The 23,829-nt window shown below is 36.8% G+C and overlaps 1 protein-coding gene across 1 annotated transcript in view; it reads right to left on the bottom strand.

Moving 5' to 3' along the window:
* RIT2 (Ras like without CAAX 2) overlaps positions 1 to 2,140 on the bottom strand; it is a 377,829-nt gene extending 375,689 nt beyond the window's left edge. Inside the window, exon 1 of the mRNA XM_017529725.2 lies at positions 1,825 to 2,140. Coding sequence (XP_017385214.1) covers positions 1,825 to 1,927 — 103 coding nt within the window. The 5' untranslated portion in view covers positions 1,928 to 2,140. The remainder of the gene's footprint in view (positions 1 to 1,824) is intronic.
* Between the last annotated feature and the right edge of the window lie 21,689 nt (positions 2,141 to 23,829).

The raw sequence follows: 23,829 nt of genomic DNA, 5'->3' as shown, positions 1-23,829 counted from the left end.
ATCAATGTAGAACACAAAATATCACTGCTATAATATCAGCAATATCACAAGAAAAGTGTGTTGCTGAAGGCTATTCCTGTCCAACATCTCTTCTTCCAGGTTTCATTTCCATGGAATAAGATGAAATAGGCTAAAAGCCAGTCACTCTATCCTGACAACCCCCAACCTTCTGGTGATAAAGCAAATAGCCAGCAAACAAAAGCAATACAGAGGCACATTATTGGGACTATTTCAGCATCTCCCTGACCTCACAAGCTACTGGTAGCATTTTCTATGGATTGGCCTTTTGCCTGTCTTTTTTAGATCTGTTTTCCTCTCTTCTTTGGTATTTTATTCTCACATTGTTTATTTCTTTCTTCCTCACTGTATCTAACTGGATTCTTGTAAAGTATAACTTTATTTTATAGAGATTACATTGTCTTTATCCTTCCTCCCTTCCCTCCCTCCTCTCCTAAATCCTCTCCCATTTTGATTCCTTTCTTCTCAAACCATTATGTTAGAAGGAGAAGGCTTTTTAAAAATTCCTCATTCATACACAATTACAAAGTTTTTCATTTCACATTTTCCCCTCCCCAGGAGAGATGCATAATTTATTTTTACTTTGATAAGCATTGTGCTACTGACCACATTTAGATCTATCTATTTATTTTATTTTTATGATATTTTTGTAGGGGGGAGGAGAAGGGGTGGGGGTGATGAATGTTGTGTTTTTGGCTATCTTAGCCTTTGCTAAAGATAAAGATGTTATTAAAGTCAAAATCTCCTCATCTTACTTCACTGTTCAGTTTTCTTATCCCTTGTGAACCCACCACCAAAGTTGTTAGCTTTATAATTTCTTCTGCCAAAAATGTTGTCTTCAGCTGTCAACGTTTTTGTCAACACTAAAACTATTGAATTGCTTTGATACTTTTTTCCATATTAACTATAATATTTCTTCTGCCTTTTAGCATCCCCAAAGATATATTTCCAGTGGAGATATTTAGTATTTATATAAAAAGCTATATTTATGGATTTTCTAGTGATAGCCATAGCTCTGGGCTGTCTAACATTTGATCAGCCTCAAAAACTACTACATACATATTTTTTTTTAATTTGTTATATTTGGCCTTTTAGACTCCTCAAGAATCCCAACTGACACTTCTGTTCTTTAGGTACCAAAACAAATTTACTATTCTTCATCTTTATTATCACCTCATCTTCATTTACTTGTGCAGCTTTCTCCTTTAATTAACCACAAAGTTTAGCTTGATCACCCTGCACAGAACTCACAATGAATATGATTCCATAAATCACTGCCACTTTCAAAAGCCAACTTTCCTTCTGGTATTCAAAGTCCACACATAGTATGTCAGACTACAGACAAGGAAAAATAACCTCCTAATGACAGAAACAAACAGCAATTAGCATTGATCGTCCTGAGTATATGTCTGTGTTTATAACTGTGTGTTTAATTGAATATTTATAGCACTTCTATAAATATTTTTGAGAACAGGAGCACATTTTTCTCATACCATGAAAATTTCATACATATTTTTATTATTAAAAAAGACCTATACACTAAGAGCAAATATCACCCAGCATGAAATCAAAGAAAACAATCATCCTGTTAAAGTTCTGTGGATCATTGCTGACTGACTGCTTTCTCCTGACTCATCAACATCGGTTTAACAGTTCTGACAATTCCGAGCATCCTGCCAGACCGATACTCTGTATTTAACTGCCTAGTTCACCTCCAACAGCGTCAGCAATATCATTTTTCTTTCACTCCATAGAGTTGTCTCTATAGAGGTCTGTCCTTCCCCAGAATTTGGTGTGAAAACTTACCGCTTTTACCAACTCCCCCTGATCCCAGCATTACCACCTTGTACTCTCTGGACCCGCCTGATGCGCTGCCTGGGGAGCAGCTGGCTTCATTTTCTATCTCCATCTTACCCGAGGGACTGGAGGAAAAAAAAAGAAGGAAAAAGTCACCCGTGTCAGGTGCTTGCTTGAATATTAAGCAACTCTAAAACTGTGTCAAAGCAAAGGTTTTAGTACGAGGTAAGAACCATCAGCGTAGGGCTGGCTGCTGGTCCTCCGCTCGAGCGGGTCTCATAGCAACCACTTCAATTGCTTCCAATAAAAATCTGCTTTTGCATCTCCCCCCTCCTTCCTTCTGATTCTTCACTCTTTCACGTCTCCCACAATCTCCCTCTCTCCCTCTCTCCCTCTCTCTCCTTTCTCTCTCCCTCTCTCTCATTTTTATTTCCTCCCTCCTCTGATTCTTTCTCCATTTCCCTTCCTCACTCTCTGTCTCTCCTTTCTCTTTCCTGCCTACCTCCTGCAGTCACAGTTATTAGTGGCACACACACATTCAACCTCTTTTCAGGCTGAGCTGCTAGAATGGAATGAATCTGAGACCTCACAGGAGTTGCTATGTCTCACAGGATGACTTCTGTAGGTACAACTTCAAAGATGCTATTTTCTTTTGATCAAAGTCAATTAATTAATAAGGATTTCTTCTGCTTATATTCTTGCATTTTATCACTCTTCTCTTGCAGTTTTCATTCTGGGAAAATGGAAAAGCAAAACAAAAACAAAACAGAATAGTAACTCAGGGCTCATAAGGATGAGTTTTCAGTGTTACTGAATTAACACTCAGCTAATAGGAATTTTTCAGCTCATTGACAGTTGCAGCTTTAACATGGGGGGAGGTAATTGAATTAGATCATTGTCATGTTTGGACAAGGCTCATGCTTGTTTACATTAAGTTATTAGAAACAGCCTAAATCAGAAGGACATCATCAAGCATGAAAGAGATAATTGATAAACATTTTTACTGACAATTACAGTGATATAAAAGATCGTAGAAGAATATTTTTAAATGTCCAAACTATTATTCCCTGTTTGAATTCTTATAAAGCTTTGCAGCCTTTGTTTTTCTCGAAAGAACTTCTAAACTACAGACGTGTTATAATGTTTTCAGTAATTCCTAATTGTCATAATAAGACCCTGTCTTTCAATCAACATGATGATGTTTACATGTTTATCGTCTATTTTCTAAGGCTTGAATCATTATTAGATGTGACAAGTGTTTGGTGTGCATAAGCTTGTCCTTCTATCTAGATGTTAAGATCCTCTTGGAAAGGAACTATATTTAACCCATTTCCTGTGGCTCTACAGTGTGTGCACGGAGTAGGCACTCAATATGAACTTTCTGGTTTCTGGAGAGGCTTCAAATTGTTATGGCCAAGAGCACAGGCTCTGGAGCCAGATTGCTTGTGTTCAAATCTGGAATTGGCCACTTACCAGGAATATGACCTTGGGCAAATTCCTTTACCTCTCTGTGCCTCAGTTTCTTTATCAGTAAATAGTTAATTAAAATCCTACTTTGTTAACCCATTAAGTGAGCTAATAGTTACATAGTGCTTAACACTGTCTGACCAGTGATAACTACCACACAGGTATGTGATATTATGATTACATTATTTTGAGTCTGTGCTGCCGACAGTCTACTGTTTATAAACACTCATCTGAGAAAAGAAGACTACCTTTTCATGTGTTTATTGGCCATCTGTATATCTTCTTTGCCAAAGTATCTGTTCAAGTCTTTTGCTTATTTTTATACTTAGGTGTTTATTTCCTTATTGAGTTTTGAGAATTCTTTATATATTCCAGATGTAAGTCATTTATCATATAAATATTCTGTAAATATTTTCCTCTAGCATGTGATTTTTCTTAATAGTATCTTTCAGATATCAGGAGTTTTAAATTTTGATGGGGTCCAATTTGTATTTTTTTCTTTTACAGACCATCCATCAGGTTTTAAATGAAACTTTGCCCAATTATTCTATTCCCACTTTTCTATGTTTTTTATTCTTTGTGCATTCATTCATTGCCATAGGTCAATTTATAACCTTTCTATAGGTAACTGCCAAGTTTAATTCTGGACCCAATTTTTTCTTTGAGCTGCAAAAATGATGCTAACTGTGTCTCGGATGTCTCCATCAAAACCCTAATTATATCTTCACCCCGTATGTCCAGAAGTACATCACCCTCATCCCCCAAAAACAGTCAACAGTTTCCTCTGCCTTTGTAGGGGGCATTAACACCCTCCAGGTCCTAATTTTAGCATTACCTTTTCTGTATTTGACCTCCATAACTGAAGTAGCTCTTTAAATTTTTCTCCCTGAATACAAGTTCTCTGTCCTCTGTTCCTTTTCACAGTCCTCAATTCATCCTCTACACTGACATCAGAGAAGTCCACCTAAAGTGTCAACTTGACAGACCTTGTACACATATTTATATATCAAATGCCTAAAAATTCAACCCAGTAACTCAGGATGGCACATAGGGACACCAAGTATTCATTTCAGTCTCGTATTCTAATGTGGTCCTCACCCTTTTCCTACAATAGAGTTAAACAAAGCGGGCTACCTGCCTTTCTTCCAATATAACTGTCATTTCCATGATTGACTCTAATAAAGAACTAGGGCTATAATTATCCTATAATAATTTAATTGAAGCTTTATTCCTCAATGAAGTGGTACATATAAACAATATCATTTAGCTTCAAGGTCTGGGTTTTTTGTTTGTTTGTTTGTTTGTTTCTAGCTGTATTGCTGAAATTCCTATGACCTTGAGCAAATCATGTGCTTTTCTAGCTATTCCACCATCTGTTACTCTGTTTTCCATGTCAGCCATTCTGATTTGGTGAGAAAACACAGAAATTGTCATGCCAGCTGTGCCCTTGGTTCTGTTCTTTTTTTTTACCATACTATTTTAATGTTGATTAAGAGAAAAGAATACATAGAAATGTTCCTTCATGATAAATAAGTGAGTGTCTTTCCAAATATTAACAGACACTGTGAGATGTGAAAAAGGCATATAGGTAGTGAATTGCCTTTGTTCGCTATTATTAATGTATCTGTCCATATACCTCCTATAAGAATTAGTAGGATTTTTTTTTTCCTATTTACATGGAAAAAAACAAAAACACGAAGTGCAGGGAGACTTTCCTAGATATGAAGCCCTCTTTATCTGTTTCTTCTTTGACATTTGAAGTCACTCCACCGTAGATCCTTCTTCTGCAGTACTAAGGGCCAGAAAACCTTCTGATTGATAATGGAAGAATTTTGAAGCATTCTGGGGCTACTGTTTTTCAGTTTTATTCAGTGACTTTTGTGAGTTTGCATTTCTCCTCCCTTGCCTTGACCAGTACGCGCAAAATTCTCTGTTGTGTGTTTATGTGTGTTGGCCAGGGGTTGGCATATCTTCTAGCTGTATAAATGATGATTGAATAGAGTTCTTAAGTAATCAAAATCATTTCCTAACAGATAGCTTTGCACTCGGGAAAATTATCAAATGATAAGAGTTTGCAAACACTTCCTCTAACCTTCCCTGGCAGTTGCCATTCTTTTTGGATGGCACATCATATTCTTCGAGTGGTAGATTCCATTACATTAAGATGCAGGTATTCAGTGTTCATTCAGAGCCAGTCAACTCCCTAAGCAGGGCCCAGGTACACTCTACCTTGCCTCTATGGGCTACGCTGCTTACCATTCGTCTTTCTCAGAGGAAAAAAGGTGAAGCTAATTTAACAAGCAATTCCCTCAAAAGCAATGTATTTGTTTTATTTATATTGATACAGTTCTAAACTCCTTTCAAAACTGCTAAGGCATCCAGTTACTCTGATAGAGTATAGGGGAGAAGTTTGGAGATTCAAGAGTTATTTTCTCACGTTTCCGGTTACTGGTATGTGCTTTCTCATGCTATCGTCTGCAAAGCCACTTTCCCTTTCATTTGAATTTGTTGTATTTTTTACAATGACTTATTTACACTTTAGTCCACCTTACTAAAATGTTGTGACCTTGTCTGTATGTGACCTCGTCTGTATTCAACTTTACCTCTCTAGGATGTTTCAGTGTCAAAAACACATTTTTAACAAAATGACTTTTAAAGGCCTAATTAGTTTTGATTTGTAATTCTTGAACCAGGAATCATCCAGTCCACAAAATAGACAATAGCTACACTAGGCATAGTAGTCTAGTCACTTTCTGTAAAACTGATTGACCAAACACAAGAAAATAGAGTAGAGCAAAAGCATATTGAATAATATCAAGTTCTTCAGGTTGCTTTTACCAGATAAAACAGAGGGGATTTTCTTATCATGCTGGATTAGGTTAACTGAACCCCTTTTGACGGGTTGAAGTGAATCTCCTGTTTTGCTTTATTTCTTTAATTGGCTGCTTGAAGATTTGGCTATCAACTCTCTCCTGGTTTCTTCGAAAGTCAGATCTTACAAAACTGGTTCACTTAGGTTTTGGTATGGTAACATAGAAATGTAGCAACCCATTTTGTGTTGGCCTGCTGGGGCCAAGTGTAGAACCTCAGTCCAGACCAGTGACCTTCCATAAATTTTATTTAACAGCACAGTACCTGGAATGTGCTAGGTGACTAAGATATTTTTGTTAAATAAAGGAATTTGTTGTGCCAAGTGAGTGACTACATACTGTCATTGTTAATAAAATTAACCTTTCAAAGTGTATAATTTATTATTAATACTTTAATAAAGAGACAAATCAACTTAGTTGATAATTGGAATAATAGAATGTTTGGCATGCATGTTCTCACCATGAAATGTAAGACCATTGTAAAAACTGAAAATAATATCAAAGCCAAAGGATTAAGAAGAAAAAGCTAATGTTCTGAATGAGGAGCAGAGCACAGGCTTCTTAACCACATGCTGACCTACTCACATTCAGTAAAACTCAAAGCCAGTGTGAATACTTCTGTTTGTAGTACTTTCATCCTGAAGGCTTACTAAGATTGAAATACCTGAAAAAAGGGATCTTACATGTAATCTAAGTGACTTGCACGTATTTATTCAACATGTATTCATTTATTAAACATAGATTAATTTCCTCATTCTCAAATTCATTCATTGCACAACTGTGTTCGGCCTTTCAGAAAAAAAAAAAAAAAGGAAAACGCTATGTAGCTCATGTGTTCAAAATTATGAGAGCCTGGTGTGAGGAAAAAGGCAGCTGTCTACCAGGCCTCAGAATAAGCCGGCACATGGCAAATAATTGAATAGATAAATGGGCAGAGTATGGCAGGATTGTGAGAGAAGGGGAAACTGACTCCAAGTAGGAAGACACAGTGAGGTGTCAACAAAGAGGACTGCCTTGGGCTAAGACTTAAAGTAAATCTCCAAGGCGAGGGTGATCAAAGTTTAGAAAATAAAAGGTATTTGGTAAATTATAAGTTGAAAACATAACAGATGCAAAAGAACATAGAAATACAGTCCAAAACTGGGCTATAGAGCAATCACCGAGAGTTAATTACAGCATTTAGAGCTTGGATTTTTTTTATATTTTTTTAATTCCCTTTTTCTTTAAGCAAAGAGCAATACCAACTTTGAAGTAAAACAGCGAATAACACAGGTTTATAATTAGAGAGAAATCAAGGTCTGGCTCAAGTTTACTTTTTATCCATTAATCCTTTTTGACTTTCTCACATAGCAGTGAGTTGGAAGACAGCTAAATTTCTATGATATTTATTATAGTTTAGTTATTAATTTGACATTTATCTTCTACAATTTGCTAAATTGTAACCTATTTGAGAGAAGCTCTTTTTTCATTATTTCTGAATACTTTTTATGGTCTTGGGCCTAGGCCCTGATATGTAAATGATAAATCAAAAAATTGTTCAGACTTTTTTAATCAATATACTTCATAGTAGTATCTGACATGGATATTACTGATGGTAATTTTTTTTTCTCTTTAGTCAGTCAAAGTTGACTTTTACAATGTAAATGAAATAATATTAGGCTAAGGCTATATCAAAACATAGGCAAGCTAATGATGTTAATATTTAAACCTTATAAAACAAAATAACTTTATAGTGGTAAATTTCAGAGGAATATCCTGAAAATTTCCATTTGCAGATTATTGCCCAGAGATTTCAATCATTTTTTACTTTCATCTGTTTATGACAATTATAATTACTGTCTGCAACGATAACTCTGAGTCCATGTAAGATTCTGCAATATAATGTCCAAGAAATATTTAATTTTATTCAGGTTAAATTTGATGTTATCTGTTTATTAAAGTTTCATCTTATAGCAGATGCCATCAGTTGTCAATTTGAATTGTTAAATATTGGAATAAAGGATTGTGCTCAAATTCTGTATAAGGATCTACTATAACTACCTCAGTGAGCAAAATGGCGTTGTATTAGATTAAATAGGTAACGAAGCTTTTTAATATTGTGCTTGAATAATTTTATATTCCACTGCAAATACTATCACACAGCCCTGCTATTAACCTTAAAATAATTGTTTTCCAGCTTAAAAGTTAAGACAACATTACATTTTTAACAATATTATTTGCGAGACTGCTTTAGTTTCTCCTGAGAGATAAGAAATTAAAATTAAAGATGGCTTAGATACATATAGTATAGTCTTTCATCTGAGAAAATATCTCATAATCCATAATTCTTGATCTATTCTTTGAATACCAAGTATGAGATATTCACTATATTACAAAATTGCCCACTGTGATCTCTTATGGAAAACACTCAGATTTTAGATTAAGGGAGGCCTCATTATGAACTGACCTCTCTTACCAATTTACTAACAGTATTACAATGAAAAAATGTTTTCGTCTCTCAGGGCTTTAGTGTCTTTATCTTCGAAATAGAAACCTAATATTATCAGTTTTTGTGAAACTCAAATGAGATGATGTAAACTCAGTGCCTGGGAGCAACATTCATAGTAAACAATTACGTATTAGAAGCTTCACATGAAACCCCGTCTCTGCTAATATACAAAAGTAGCCGGAGGTGGTGGCGCGTACCTGTAATTCGAGCTACTTGGGAGGCTGAGGCACTAGTGCATTCGCTTGAACCAGGGAGACGGAGTTTTCAGCAAACCGAGATTACACCATTGCACTCCAACCTGAGCAACCAGAGCAAAACTCCGTCTCAAAAAAAAAAAAAGAGTTCATTTGTCAAGTACTTTTGAAGTTCACTCATTTGTCAAGTACCTTTCAAGTAAGAGAGAAATTGAGATGAGGGTCTTGATTATTCCTGCCCCATGTAATTTAGAAACTGAGTTGAGTCTGGTACAGTCAGTGTAGGAAATGCACAGTCTCTTCAAAAAGCGTGGAGGAAAGGACAGGTAATGCACAACGTTGTTATGTCTGGTAAGTGCTAAGTATGGAAGGGTGGCAGAAGAGAAATCTCAAAAGACAGTTTGGAAGTAAACCATGATAGCTTTTTTATCATTTTTGTTTTTCAATTTTGAGAAGTTTGGACTTAGACACCAGGTGATGTGAAGACGATGATGGCTTTTAAGTAGAAATGTAATATGAATAGGTTGGTGGTTTACGAAACTTACAAAGCTCTTTCTAGAGGTAGTGTGAAGAGTGGATTAAAATGAGGAGAAGCTTAGGCACCAATAAAATGTCTGGGTAGTTCTTTGGTTGTCCTGCAGAGAAAAGATCATAATCTGAATTAGATTAATTAGATGCATGGCAGAGAAACTGTAAAGGTAAATGTGACCCATGTCACATGACTGGAGAAAAACTGGCAGGTTGATGGTGTGCCTGGGATGCATGAGAATTAGAAAGGAACAGGAATCAAAGATGGCTGAGGTTTTCTGTTTGCATCACTGGTTCCCGTAGACAGGTAACAGCATCACTTCTATTACAACAAGGATAATATGTGATTTTATCACACACAGATACTTCTATGATATCTCAAGGTACAGAACTGAGAAAGTATAGACTGGTTGAAGTAAACAGAGAGATATACATAATGAGTCCAATTTTGTTTACATTAAGATATTAAGATTGATGTGCTTGGTAGGGCACGGTGGCTCATGCCTGTAATCCTAGCACTTTGGATGGTGGAGGCAGGTTGATCATGTGAGGTGAGGAGTTCCAGACCACCCTGGCCAACATGGCAAAATCCTGTCTTTACTAAAAATATGAGCTGAAATCATGCCACTGCACTTCAGGCTGGATGACCCAGCGAGATCATCTCAAAAAAAAAAAAAAAAAAAAAAAGAAGGACTGATATGCTTTTGGAATATCTTGTTAAATGTGTAAAGAAAGCAGTCTCAAACTACGGATTTGGAGCTGAGAAGAGAGGTTGTGAATTAAGAGATCTTCATTTTATTAGTGGTAAATGAAACAACAGGAAAAGATGAAATTCTCTGTGGAGTGCTTTCTAGAAAGAAGGGAAATCTAAACATGCCTTTATGAATGCATAGATGAACTAAAATTAAGCGAGGTAATATTTTCTGTGTTCTCTCTTCAAGGTGCTTTGGTAAGAAATTTTTTGGGCATTTATTTGCTTATTTATTTATCTGAGACAGGGTCTCATTCTATTATGCAGGCTAAAGTACAATGAGTGATCATGGTTCTCTGCAGTCTCAAACTCCTGGACTCAGGTGACTCTCCTACCTCATCTTCCTGAGTAGCTGGGGCTACAGGCATGCACCACCATACCCACCTAATTTTTAAAAAAATTTGTAGAGCTTGAGTCTTGCTATGTTTCCCGGGCTGGTGTAGAATATCTGGGCTCAAGTGATCCTCCTGCCTTGGCCTCTCAAAGTGCTGAGATTACGCATGAGCCACTGCACCTGACTTTGCATTTTTTTTTTTAATTGTATCTATACAATAATCCTTGAATGCCGACATCCATATCATCGAAAAGATAAAGAAGAAACATACAGAGATTTAGGAAGCCGTGAGGAGAATAGAATGCAAGCAGAAAGAGCCTTGAAGAAGCAAGTGTTGGTCAATGCCATCTAGTCCTTCAGATTGGTCATGTAAAAATAGCAGTGACAGTATGTCATTCCATTTGAAAAGTAAGAGCTCATTAGTGAAAACAGAAATCTTAGCAGAAAAGGAAGAGAGCAAATCAGATAGCAAGAAATAAGTGGAGTCCAGGAGTTTAGCACTGACATATATGCTTTTAATTTGAAAAGTTGATGGTGCCAGGAAAGTGTGATAAAATCACATCTTATCCTTGTTGAGGCTATGACTTGCAATGGTTATAGAATCGATGGAAAATCATTTTTAAGATATGATTGCCACAATATTTATAAAAACAACTGATGTCATTCTAATTATACATATTTAAAATAGCTTGTCAAAGATTCTACATCTAGGGAGCAGATAATGCCAAGATTTGATCTTAATTTTTACAATGAATATTTGACAATCATATTTCTTGCCTATAAAATTTTTTAAAACTACATTTTATGCACAGGTCTGTGATAGATCTTAACTTTTGTGTTAGTTTTATTTCTTGGTTTTGCTTTCATTAAAAACTCTTTTTATAGCCTATTGTAAACTTTCCTTCACTTAGATTCAGGTAATCATTCTTGTCGTATTATCTTTTGTGACTGTAAATAATTTGCTTTGCTTATTTTGCTACCTTGATGATATTTATAGATCATGCCACAGAGATCCTACCTTGGAGACCTCTCTTTTGTAGACTGTATAAATTTCGTCCCTTATACCTCAACTCATATGTCTTATCCTCTAATCCTGGAATATATTTTGTTGACCTTTTGATTTGTCCTTTTTCTCAACTCACCTCTACAACTTGTCGGCAGTGCCTAGAGAAATTGGGGTGGAAAGCTAATGGTTTAAAATGCTATCTAGCAAAGAGTTCAGATAGAGCTTCCCTAACATTCTAACCAAAATACTTATGAAGATGGAGAAAATAGAAAAGCAAATTCACTGAGGAGAAAGACAAGAAAAAGTAAGGCTAACTGGAGAAAAAAATAATCACTGACATTTCTGTTCTTGGCTTGGTGAAATCTACCAAGTCTGCTGTCCCAAATACCGAAAGAGACACATGAAACTCATGCACTCCCTGTACTCTCCTCTGATTTAGAGATGAGTGTCTGCACCAAATATAAAACTGGGCATGGATTATTCCACTGTCCAAGTGCTGATTTTTGAGATTTTCCAGGAGCCTACTTTCCCATCATATTTTTTAAGCCTATCCATAATTGTAACAGTGTGTCACATACATAAGAGGAGAGTGGGTAGTTATATATTGCACTCTGGAGTTTAGCCTCAACAAAACAAGATAAATGAATAATCCAAGGAAAAGAACATTCTATATATTGTAAATTATCTAAGCACTTCTGTTAAGGGAAGTAAGAGTTGGGACCAGGCAGCATGGAGAAACTGAGACTCAGACAGTCACACATGGGCAAAAAAGCAACCAGAAAAGAAGCATCTAAAAAAAGTTGTGGCACAAGAAAAAGAATGTTATCACAATGACAAAGAAGGAAAACAGACCTCTGAAGAATCTTACAATTCTATGATTTTTGCTCCAAAAATATTTACATAAAATATTCACAAATTCTTAATAGTACATCAGAATGTGGTCTCTATAGAAAAGTTAAAAGTTGTTTTTAAACAGATTTTTTTTTAGAAAAATAGAACTTGATATAAAGAGAAGGGTCAGAAATGAAAGTATAATAGTGGCAGAAGATACAATGTAACACTAATAAAATAATGCTTATTATTTTAGTATCAGGTGTCTGGACTGGCATAGTGGTTCTCAATAAATATCAGCTGTTATATTTAATAAAAGATTTAAAAAACAGGATGTGCTATTGGAAAATGCAAAGAAACTTCTGTTGCACTTATGAAGTTTAAACTGTAATTGAAAATGGCAAAATAGATTTGACAATGTTGAAAATTAAATCAGTGGTATGGAGCAAAATCTTTAAAACATTTCCAGGATGGAGAGGAAAAAGGCAAATTAGTAACAGTGATGAGAAAAATGATAGAGCTGGATTGCATTTTCACCCAAATCAAAAATGGTGATTGTTTCTTCCATTCCTCTTAGAGAAGTGGAGAATCAGCACAACAGATGTAGTGCTGTATTTGACACAAAGCATCAGCTAAAATCACCAAGTCAGAGGTATGTTGCTGCAAGAGGAGGTATAAGGCAAGCAGGATGTAGATTTTTTTTTCTCCTCCACTTAACTGCTATGTTTGTTCCTTAGGGACCAAATATAAGGAAAAGCATCATAGAAAGAAATAAAAACAGAAGCTAAAAAGAACTACAAAAACACCAATAATGTGAAAACAAATTAATACTAGCAAAAAATAAGGAAACCAAAATCAGAAATTAGGGAGCCAAGGCCAGGAGAAATTTTATGAATTGCTGAATGTCATGTTTAATTAGGTGTCTTCAAGTGTTATACTGGAGGTAGCCCTTCCAGGAGCTAACCCTGGCTGGAGAGGATGTGATTCCCAGAAAATATATTAATTATCTCAGTCCAAAATGTTAACTTACATGTCTTTTAAGGTTGAGCCCACACAAGAGGTCTCATTGTGTTACTGAGCATAGCTCATTAAGATGCTTAAGAAAGGGTTTGTTGGGCCAAATAAAGACAGTAGACCAGGAAGGAACCTTAAAAAGGGAATGAAAGTCAGCGGGGAAAGAGTTGCCAGAGATCAGCCTGTGAACTTTATATATGAGCTCAGGAGATGCTACCACTTGAAAAATCTCCCCTGTCTGAGAGAAGAGCTCTAGGAGACCTTGAGCTGCTGTTTCCTTAAGCACTTGGATCTTGTTAACTCTGTGCCCATCAAGCAGTATTCTGCATTGAATTTGCCTTTGCGGGAAGATAATAATGTGAATCCTCAACTCAGGCACAAAAGACTTTGGTATTCTCCTAAACCTATTTCTCCATCTTGCAACATCCCTGTCTGCATTCCAGATTTGCATGCCTCCAGCTTATGTTCCATACATCAGGGATTGCAAGCTCTGGGAAAGCTAATTCAGTGTTTTACTGCTATAATGAATGATTTATATTGAGATAGAATATTGTTTTTTTTATCATCTACTGATCCTAGTTCTGCCTTTGGAATGCAAACAGTCTACCCACTCTTTGATGAGAAAGTCCTTTGCCTCCTTTCGCTGTTTTTTTCCGGACACAATGCTGGTCTCTGTAACAGTTCTGTGTCCGATTAAGACTTTACAGTATGCTTTACCCTCATATAAAAGTCTTCTAAGTCATTCCTGTTAAATCTTAGAAAATTATCTGTCTTTCCACTCAGATAACTAATCTAAACATAATCCACCTAGCAGTAAGACGAGAAACTCATCAAAGTCACCTGCAATCAAGATATCTAACAAACATACTGCACTGTTAGATATGGCCCTAATTCCCAGCTGAAGTACTTATTGGGTTTAATTGCTGCTTTGCACATATATGGGCACAGCCTACATTTGTTTTTCCCCAAAACGTGAATTTGTGCTTGGATGCAGAAATGCCTCCAACTTCCTGGACTGCAAAGTCATGAAATATTTAGTAGCTGTTCGTTGCTCTTTGCTTTCTGATGCACTTAGCACATCTCATAAACACCCCAAAATAGATCAGGAATATAAAGTGTAGTGGATTTTGGTGGTTAATCTCAATCTCCAATGGGAGAAGCCATTGGCAACTCTAAAAAAATAATGTAGGCTAAATGTTAGATAAATTAAAAAGTGAGACAAAGTCCTTATTGAGATTGGTAGGTATTGATTCATTGTGAGTCTAAGTACACATGTTAAGCCTCTAAAGAGTCAAAAGTGCTGCTGATGTATTATTGGGCTCACAGAAGAACGATCAGGATACAAGAGGGAAAGAATTACTATCCCAGGAATCACAGCTTTCAGTTCTTTTCAGGCTCTGAAAGGAATGACGTTGTCCAAAGACTGAGGCAGAAATAATCCTAAGTGCCTATTAGACACTTAAAGTAAAGAATAAGAGTCCATCAACTGGAAGCCCAGCTGGACCTCTTACAGAAGGCAGCACTGGAAAACTCAGGCTTTCAAACAAGGAGAGGATTCATTGGCTGTAACGTACCTAAGTTATTGGCCATGAACAACTTAAACAGAAATCGTCTTATGAATAACTTTGAAAATTCTATAGTTAATAATTTTAAAAAAATCTTAGAGCTGCAGGAGTGTTGAGATAGTTTCCCAGCAAAATTTCCTACCTACTTAAGAATCCCCAGAGCTGGGCCTGCTGTGTCTTCTTGAATTCCTTCAGTGACAGAGAGCAAGCTCTGTCTTTAGCATGAATCCAAAGTACTACTGATGGCTCAATTAAGGTTTTAGCACCAGAAAATATGGTTTAATTCTTAGATCTGCCATTCACCACAGAGATGAATCACTATGTTTTAGAACTTCTGTTATATATTTTAAAAATCTATAAAATCAGATAATACCCACCATAAACTATAAAAATACAGCTGGTTATTTTTACGCTACAATGAAAAAAATATATGGTGTATGGTTTTGTTATTAGTGTTTTGAAAATAATATAATATATTGAAGTAAATTTGGTTTCTTTGTAATTTCTTCCCACTTGTTTTAGCTTTGCTATGTGCAACAATAGAGAACAATCGTTCTGAAAAATAAGTATGTAAATGACTGGCGGTAGTTATTTTCCTTCAGCTTGGTTTTGTCACTTGGAGGCCAAGTGCCCTTGGTTACTGCCAGGATTCCTCTTTGGAGACACACTCCTTGTCACATTGCTTACCTTCCTCTGTGTGCTTCATATGCAACTTGTCAGCAACACTCTTAAAGAGGGAATCTGGAAGGAAGCACTTCTGGTATCACTAAGCACTCATGGATACAGTGAGATGACTCTTCTTGGAGCCAGGATATCATGCTTTATAGAGACATCTTTAGATATTCAATCATGCATTTATTAAGCTATAGTATTTTTCTTTGTATTTGAATGTTCATTCAAATCCTGCTTTTATTGTTTATTTTGTGACTATGCCTTATTTCACTAAATTGTTGATCAATCTTTAGGGGCAGAGATGACTTCTTTTGATGCTAATGGCACTTGGCATGTGCTGGGCTAAGTGTCAGATGTTCAAAGAGAATAGGTATTAAATTGAGTCAAATTAAATGGCACTTAAAACTTCAACAGAAAAAAGGCCAACTTCTGTTCCAGAAACCTCCTAGAATCATTATTTGAGTATTCTTTTTGCATAAGGTGGGAAAATTAGAATCACAAGGAAAAAAAAATGAGGAAGGGATGGCAAAGATCACAGCCTTCAATGCAATTAACCTATGTTCAATAACAGACTGCATTGTGAATATTGATAGTGTCCATATAAGCCACACAATAGTAGAGGATTGCAACAGATAACTGCTTAGGACAGGCTATCCTCGATTTTAGAAAATGAATACACCTTGATCAAAATTTGTTACTGTCATATGTTAGAAAGTAACCATTCTCTTTTAAAAGTCCACTTGGCAAAGTGCCCCTTAATAACATCCAGTCTCCCAGTACCTTTAGTTGTTTCCAGATCACTAACCATTTGATTGAGAGAGCAGGGGGAATGGGGAGAAAGGGAAAGTGAAACTGAAAGCTAAAGGGTTTAGAGCCATTACTAATTGAAGGTCAATCAGAAAAGTATTGAGCATCTGGCAATGAAGATCTAAGTCAGACACAAGCAAGAGTTTGAATTACAAAGGTTGTGTCTGCTGGCAGCACTGTGCAGGGAGCACTTTGCAGGAAGTACTGTTTGCACCAGGTGGAGGTGCTCATGCCCTACCCATCCCACCACTGTGCAGGGCTGCCTCTCAGAGCATTATAGGGCTCTGAGTGGATCTCGGGCACAAGCCTGCTCTTCTCTGTCTTGGCCTATCCTTTCCGTAAATGACAATTACTTTTCCATATCCTCGGTTTATAGATGATAAGACTCAAAGCCTTCATTCTCATATTTACTCTTTCTTAGTTTCTTTATTTTTTTCTCAGTACTCTTAAGTCCATGCATTTCTAATCTTGATTTTTTTTTAACTTTTGAAGTGATTTTAGAAAAATGTCCAAACCTCTTGCAGAATAATTTATGAAATTTTCATCTGATCAGTGGATCATTTTTAAACAGTTGAGGATTTTCTTGTCATGCCCTGTAAATTAGCAGGGGTATCTTTGGAGCAAGGCGATAGTAGGTCGGCTATAAAACATTCAAGAAATAACCCCAGCTGCCCCCTTCCATCAGCAATGGCAAGGAAAGCATTCGGGTTTCTGCCTCAGTGGAGCATCAGACTGCAGTTGCAGCTGAGGAAACACACAGCTTTCTGAGGGGAAAGTTCAGGTTGGATTCTCTGGATTGTGACTTTGAGATTAACAAGCCCCCCAGGGAGCTCTACTGGAGATGATTTTGGCGATAGGAAAGTTTTCTTTAAATTGGGAAAACAGGCTTCTTAGAGCAAAGCCATCTCCACTCAAGCTGTCACTATAACAGAAAATAGATTGTCACTTCCAGCTGCCAACACAAGGCTTTGGAAGAAGACTAGGGATTCAGAATTGTTTACATTTTCAGTTGAATACAGTTGATTTTCATAAAGTGACCAAAAACTGCAAGCTGTTCTCTGCAATCCTGTACTTCAAAAAATCAAATAAAACAGTTAACTAAATAAGCAAGAGAAAGAAAATAGAAATTAACCTATCTGCAAATAGGCCTAACTGGAATTCTCCTTTCTGTCATTTTTTCTTCAAATAAAGCTATTAGCTCTTTAAAAATTAAATGCAAATCAAAACAACATTGAGATACCATCTCACGCCAATTAGAATGGCGATCATTAAAATATCTGGAGACAACAGATGCTGGAGAGGATGTGGAGAAATAGGAACGCTTTTACACTGTTGGTGGGAGTGTAAATTAGTTCAACCATTGTGGAAGACAGTGTGGCAATTCCTCAAGGACCTAGGAATAGAAATTCCATTTGACACAGCAATCCCATTACTGGGTATATATCCAAAGGATTATAAATCGTTCTACTATAAGGACATGTGCACACGAATGTTCATTGCAGCACTGTTTACAATAGCAAAGACCTGGAACCAACTCAAATGCCCATCGATGATAGACTGGACAGGGAAAATGTGGCATATATACCCCATGGAATATTATGCAGCCATCAAAAACGATGAGTTTGTGTCATTTGTAGGGACATGGATGAACCTGGAAACCGTCATTCTCAGCAAACTGACAGAAGAGCAGAAGATCAAACACTGCATGTTCTCACTCACAGGCGGGTGTTGAACAATGAGAACACATGGACACAGGGAGGGGAGCACTACACACTGGGGTCAGTTGGGGGGAAATAGGGGAGGGACGGTGGGGGGTGGGGAGCTGGGGAGAGGTAGCAAGGGGAGAGATGCCAGATGTAGGTGATGGGGAGGAAGGCAGCAAATCACACTGCCACGTGTGTACCTATGCAACAATCTTGCATGTTCTTCACATGTACCCCAAAACCTAAAAAGCAAAAAATAAATAAATGGGGAAAAAATCTTCCCTTTTCCAAGAAAAAAGAAATTAATCAAAATTATACTTCTGCACACTTTGAAGATTTGAATAAGCACAGAAAAGATAGAACATAAACAAAATCTTAAAGTAAAACAGAAACTTACATTTTGAAGAGGACCTTGGAAATTCTTGACATTAGATAGGGCTTTATTTTCCCTAAACTGTGTATGATGCAAGCTGATAATCAGTCTAGAAAATATCTACTTCACAATTCATGGTAGCATGTGCCACAGGTGAATGATTTTATTTTAATTTAAGTACTTCATTACCATTTCCAAATAATGAGTTGATAAAATGTACATTTTAATTTGAATGCAAGACAAGAATATTTTACACTGGTGTACAAAGTATGACAAATTTTGATTACGAATTTGCAGATAGAAAATAATTCAAGCACATTTTCTAATTTAAAAAAATCTCGAACACTTCTCAAAAGAAGACATTTATGCAGTCAAGAAACATATGAAAAAAGCACATCATCCCTCATCATTAGAGAAATACAAATGAAAACCACAATGAGATACCATCTCATGCCAGTTAGAAAGGTGATCATTAAAATGGCAGGGAGTAACAGACGCTGGAGAGGATGTGGAGAAATAGGAATGCTTTCACACGGTTGGGGAAGTGTAAATTAGTTCAGCCATTGTGGAAGACAGTGTGGTGATTCATCAAGGATCAAGAACCAGAAATACCATTTGAACCAGCAATCTGATTACTGGGTTTATACCCAAATGATTGTAAATCATTCTACTGTAAAGACACTTGCACACATATGTTTATTGCTGCACTCTTTACAATAGCAAGACTTGGAATCAACCCAAATGCCCATAAATGATAGACTGGATAAAGACAATGTGGCACATATACACCATGGAATACTATGCAACCATAAAAAAGGATGAGTTCATGTCCTTTGCAGAGACATGGATGAAGCTGCAAACCGTCATTCTCAGCAAACTAACACAGGAACAGAAAACTAAACACTGCACGTTTTCAACTCATAAGTGGGAGTTGAACAATGAGAACACATGGAAACAGGGAAAGAAGCATCACACGCCAGGGGTTGCTGGGGGCTGGGGGACTAAGAGAGGGGTAGCATTAGGAGAAATACCTAATGTAGATTACAGGTTGATAGGTGCAGCAAACCACCATGGCACGTGTATACCTATGTAACAAGCCTATACATCCTGCACATGTATCCTAGAACTTAAAGTATAAGTAATAAATAAATAAATAAATAAATAAATAAAGGCTTCTCTTCCCACCTCTAAAACAACAATAACAACAACAATAACAACTTCTGCTGGCACTGGACAAATATAGGGATTTGGATTTTTAAGTCTGCTAATATTTTTACTTTGCTCCCTTGTACCATTCACTAAGATCTTGTTTATGTAAGAAAATAAAATTGAAAAAAAAATATCTCTTAAGACATTTCTCAGGCACTTTGAATGTGTAGAGTGCATTCTTTCAGTGATATCACTTAAAATATCAACCTGTGCCCTGTTACTTGTCCACTCATATTTGTATGACTTTGCATACTTGCTCAGGACTATTAGTTGAGATTTTGTGGAAATGTTGTGTAAACTGGTCTCACATAAACAGAGTATATGGTCATCTTGATAAATGATTTGAGAATGCTTAAAATGTCAAACTTACCTTGAAATGTCTACTTCACATGACATCATTGTGTTATGATGTTTAGCGATTTATAAACTTACAACATATTTGAGGTGAGAGAGATTTGTTAGAGATGGTTTATGTGTATCTCCTCATTTTAAACATTACAAAAGAAAAATCTAGACAGACAGGGTGACTTTGACAGATTCATTATCTATCTTCCTAGAAGCTGTGTTGAGATCCTGAACACAAGTGTCTTAATTCCAGTCGAATGATTACTGGATCCGGCTTTGCCATCCTCCCTAAATTCTACTTTAAAATTCGATGTTTCCTAGAACAAATTCATGATATGGTTTGTCTGTGTCCCCACCCAAATCTCAACTTAAATTGTATGTCCCAGAATTCTTACGTGTTGGAGGAGGGATCCAGGGAGAGGTAATTGAATCATGGGAGCCAGTCTTTCCTATGTTATTCTTGTGATAGTGAATAAGTCTCAGGAAGTCTGGTGGTTTTATCAGGGGTTTTTGCTATTGCTTCTTCCTCGTTTTTCTCTTGCTGCCACCATGTAAGAAGTGCCTGTTGTCTCCTGCCGTGATTCTGAGGCCTCCCTATCCATGTGGAACTGTAAGTCCAATTAAACCTCTTAATTGTTCCTAGTTTCAGGTATGTCGTTATCAGCAGCATGAAAATAAACTAATACAGTTCATTTCAGACATCAGTTGGGATTTTTTTTTTTTGCTACTTTCCTAATTGTGGGCTTGCTAATGAGGTCTACCATAGGATGGAGATTGAAAATTGGAAGGTGGCCCAATTAGAGAATGAGGGTGGGGGAGTGGAAAGACACTAAGAAAAGGTGGTGTGTGAAAAGTCACTTAGAAGAAGTTTATTGTGCCATCTAAACACGTGGTTGTACCGAAATAACAGCTAATGAGAAAACATCAAATCAAATATTGAAACTGCTGTAGCTGTCTCAATACTGTGGATCTTCTGATGATGTCATTTCCTTTTGATTATGGCCCTCCCATACCTGACTCCTATTCCCTAGAAAAAATAATGCTATAAAGAACATGAAGGGGAATTTGCAGAATCTGGTTCCATTCATATGCCAAAACTTGTGGAAATGAGTTTCCTGCAAGCTGAAGGGCAGTTCAGAGGAAGATGGGACAGGTGGTAAATGTGTGTCTCTCATTCTCTGATAATGAATAGATCCTCCCCCACCAATTTTATTAAGTGCATTATAGTTGTGCCTCTTCTGGTAGGTTATATGAAATATCATAGTCATGATCAGTATAAATGGGAGCATGCACCAGATGATTTTTGATAGGTCAGAAGTTAGCTGATTGGAGACAGAATAATTATTTCACTGACAAATGCACTGGATGAATCCAGAGAGCATATTTGAAAAATGTAAGAAGGACTGAGGATCTGAGCTGGGAAACACAAAGAGGAAGGAAGCAAGCAAAGGAAGCATAAATAAATTTGTCAGGAGCTACCTTGTGTCTCTACTATCTGCACATTTCCAACCTCCTCATTTCACCAAGAAAAATATGTGACTGAATGGAGAAGTAGCTGGGGACTCGCAGTGGGTGTGATTAGAAGGAGGAGGAAATTGTTTGCAAGTATTTGTAACATACCTGTGTCTATTGCTAAGGATTTAACAGCCCAGAAAGGAAGACAGCAATAAGAATAAGTAATTCAAATAAAGTAAATCTTGATAACGCTGTGAAGAGACTATTCATTGGTCTCCTGAGAGATAACCCCTGAGACTTTGTGGAAACAAAGATGTCATCACAGAGGGTTTATATGATTGAGGGCATGCACATGTACAAAAACTAAAGGAAAGTTTCCCAAACAGAACTTGAAAAGGTGGTGATATGCACAACTGGCTCTCAGACAGATGCCACCTCTACTCTGTCATTTAATACTCACTCACATGTGCATGAGGTAAGGATTAATATCACCAATTGTCAATGAAGAAGCTGAGGTTCATAAATGTTTAGTAACACACACAAGGCCACGTTGGCAGGGACAGAACTCAAAACTTGGCTGTAGTCTTTCAATTATGCCTGAGGGCTTCTCATTCCTTTCTACATAGGCATGTTATAAAAAACAAAGAAAGATCACACATTTTCTGAGGTGCTGCACTATGTGCTGTAGCCTAGTAATAGAGTAGGCGCCACATTGCAGGGTCCCTTTAGGGAACTTGCCCAGAACTTGAAGGATAAATCGGAATGACTCCATTCTCAGGATCTCTCTGCACACTAGGATACATTCCTTTCCCATGAGTCTGGCACTGATTCATGTAAGTGAGAGAGACTCCCACTTTCTCAGCTGATAGAAAATTTATTTTTGAACTCTTTCACACCCTTCTGCCACAGGGAGCCTACTCATTAATGTGATCTCTCACTTTGCACCTAATTAAATGCATGTAAATTCAAAAGTACATCATGTCATTGTACTAAGGAATAGATGTGTTGGATATAATCTAAAGCCTGCTAGGAATTTAAAGTTCAGAAATACCATGGTAATTGCTTTCAAGACTGAGTGAGTTTTTCAAGTGTTGAGGCTGAGTAGCCATGCAAAGAAAGGACACCCATGCAGTCATTGAGCATATGGTGCTTAGAATGGCCTTCTCTTCTTCCCAATTTCATTCCTCATTACTTTGTTGAAAGAGGTAGAAGTAATTATTATGGAATTTATAAGGGATATCTAATGATATCCTTAGATGAGGGACATCTAACCCATTTGAACATCATGATTTTACATCTTCTGTCCACACCTCTGTTTCCCTAGCCCACTTCTGCCAATATTATATAGTATAATACATTGTGGGAGATTCTCAGAGACCATTTCTGGTCTACAGAACTTTGAAATTTGCATACTGAAGCCGAATTTGGCATCATTTAGACTTGTAAGATTTGCAATTGCCAGGGATATAAGAAGTCCATAAATACAGCTTTAACCTTTTAAGATGGAAGAAAATGATTTCTAAATTGAAAAGGAAAGACAAATTTTTTTTCAATAGAATTACCTGCTTCTCAATCTTATAGCCTCATATTCATAATATCTGATATGATTATAAATTGATTGGGTTGACATTTTTATAAGCAGATTAAAACTCGTTCACTCAAGTGAACATTATTCTTTAAAGTATTTTCCGTAGAACACTAGTATAGTTATTATAGCTATTCATAGGTACACAAATATTTCAGCATCCCTCTTTTTGGATTTATCTTCAGATCCAGTTCACAAAGTGCAGAAAGCGTGAGTTTCATGAATTTACTGTGTCCCATATTGTTTATTGCCCTACTCTATCTCCAACAGTGTGCTTAATGACCATTTCCAAACAATGTATCTAATACCTTGCAGAGATTTCCATAGAGATTATCTGATTTTTTTTCAGCAAAGTGAAAAAATTATCTTTGGACTAAATATATTATACAATGGTCCTGCTGTCACTTATCAAGAGAATCTAAGCTGAGGAGTTTCATAAAAACAGTTCAGGGAAAGGAGATCTGAAAAAATTATGGAATTTATTTAAGAACTCATTCAATGTTTAGTTCCTGACAAAGTTGGAGCAAGGTCTAGTTTAACCTTGTTCCTCAACACTATGTTTCAAGGCTCTCTATAGCACTTTGCACCACTCTGAATTTCAGTTGCTGGGACTCTTGGACTTCCCCAATCTGGCAGTTTGCACATAGCCTGTTTGTACCATGCAGGTCCTGTCCCTGCACATTGGTCTTCTCATTTTTCTCCCAGGACTTCAGAAGTGATGTGTAGTTTTCTAAGGTCTTCATTTGAAAGAAGAAGGAGAAGAAGGAGAAGAAGGAGAAGAAGGAGAAGAAGAAGAGGAAGAAGAGGAAGAAGAAGA

This window comes from Cebus imitator, unplaced genomic scaffold (genome assembly GCF_001604975.1).
Source record: "Cebus imitator isolate Cc_AM_T3 unplaced genomic scaffold, Cebus_imitator-1.0 Scaffold60, whole genome shotgun sequence".
Lineage (NCBI taxonomy): Eukaryota > Metazoa > Chordata > Mammalia > Primates > Cebidae > Cebus > Cebus imitator.
The sequence above is the reverse complement of the archived record's forward strand: the minus strand, read 5'-3'. Positions and strand labels throughout refer to the sequence as shown.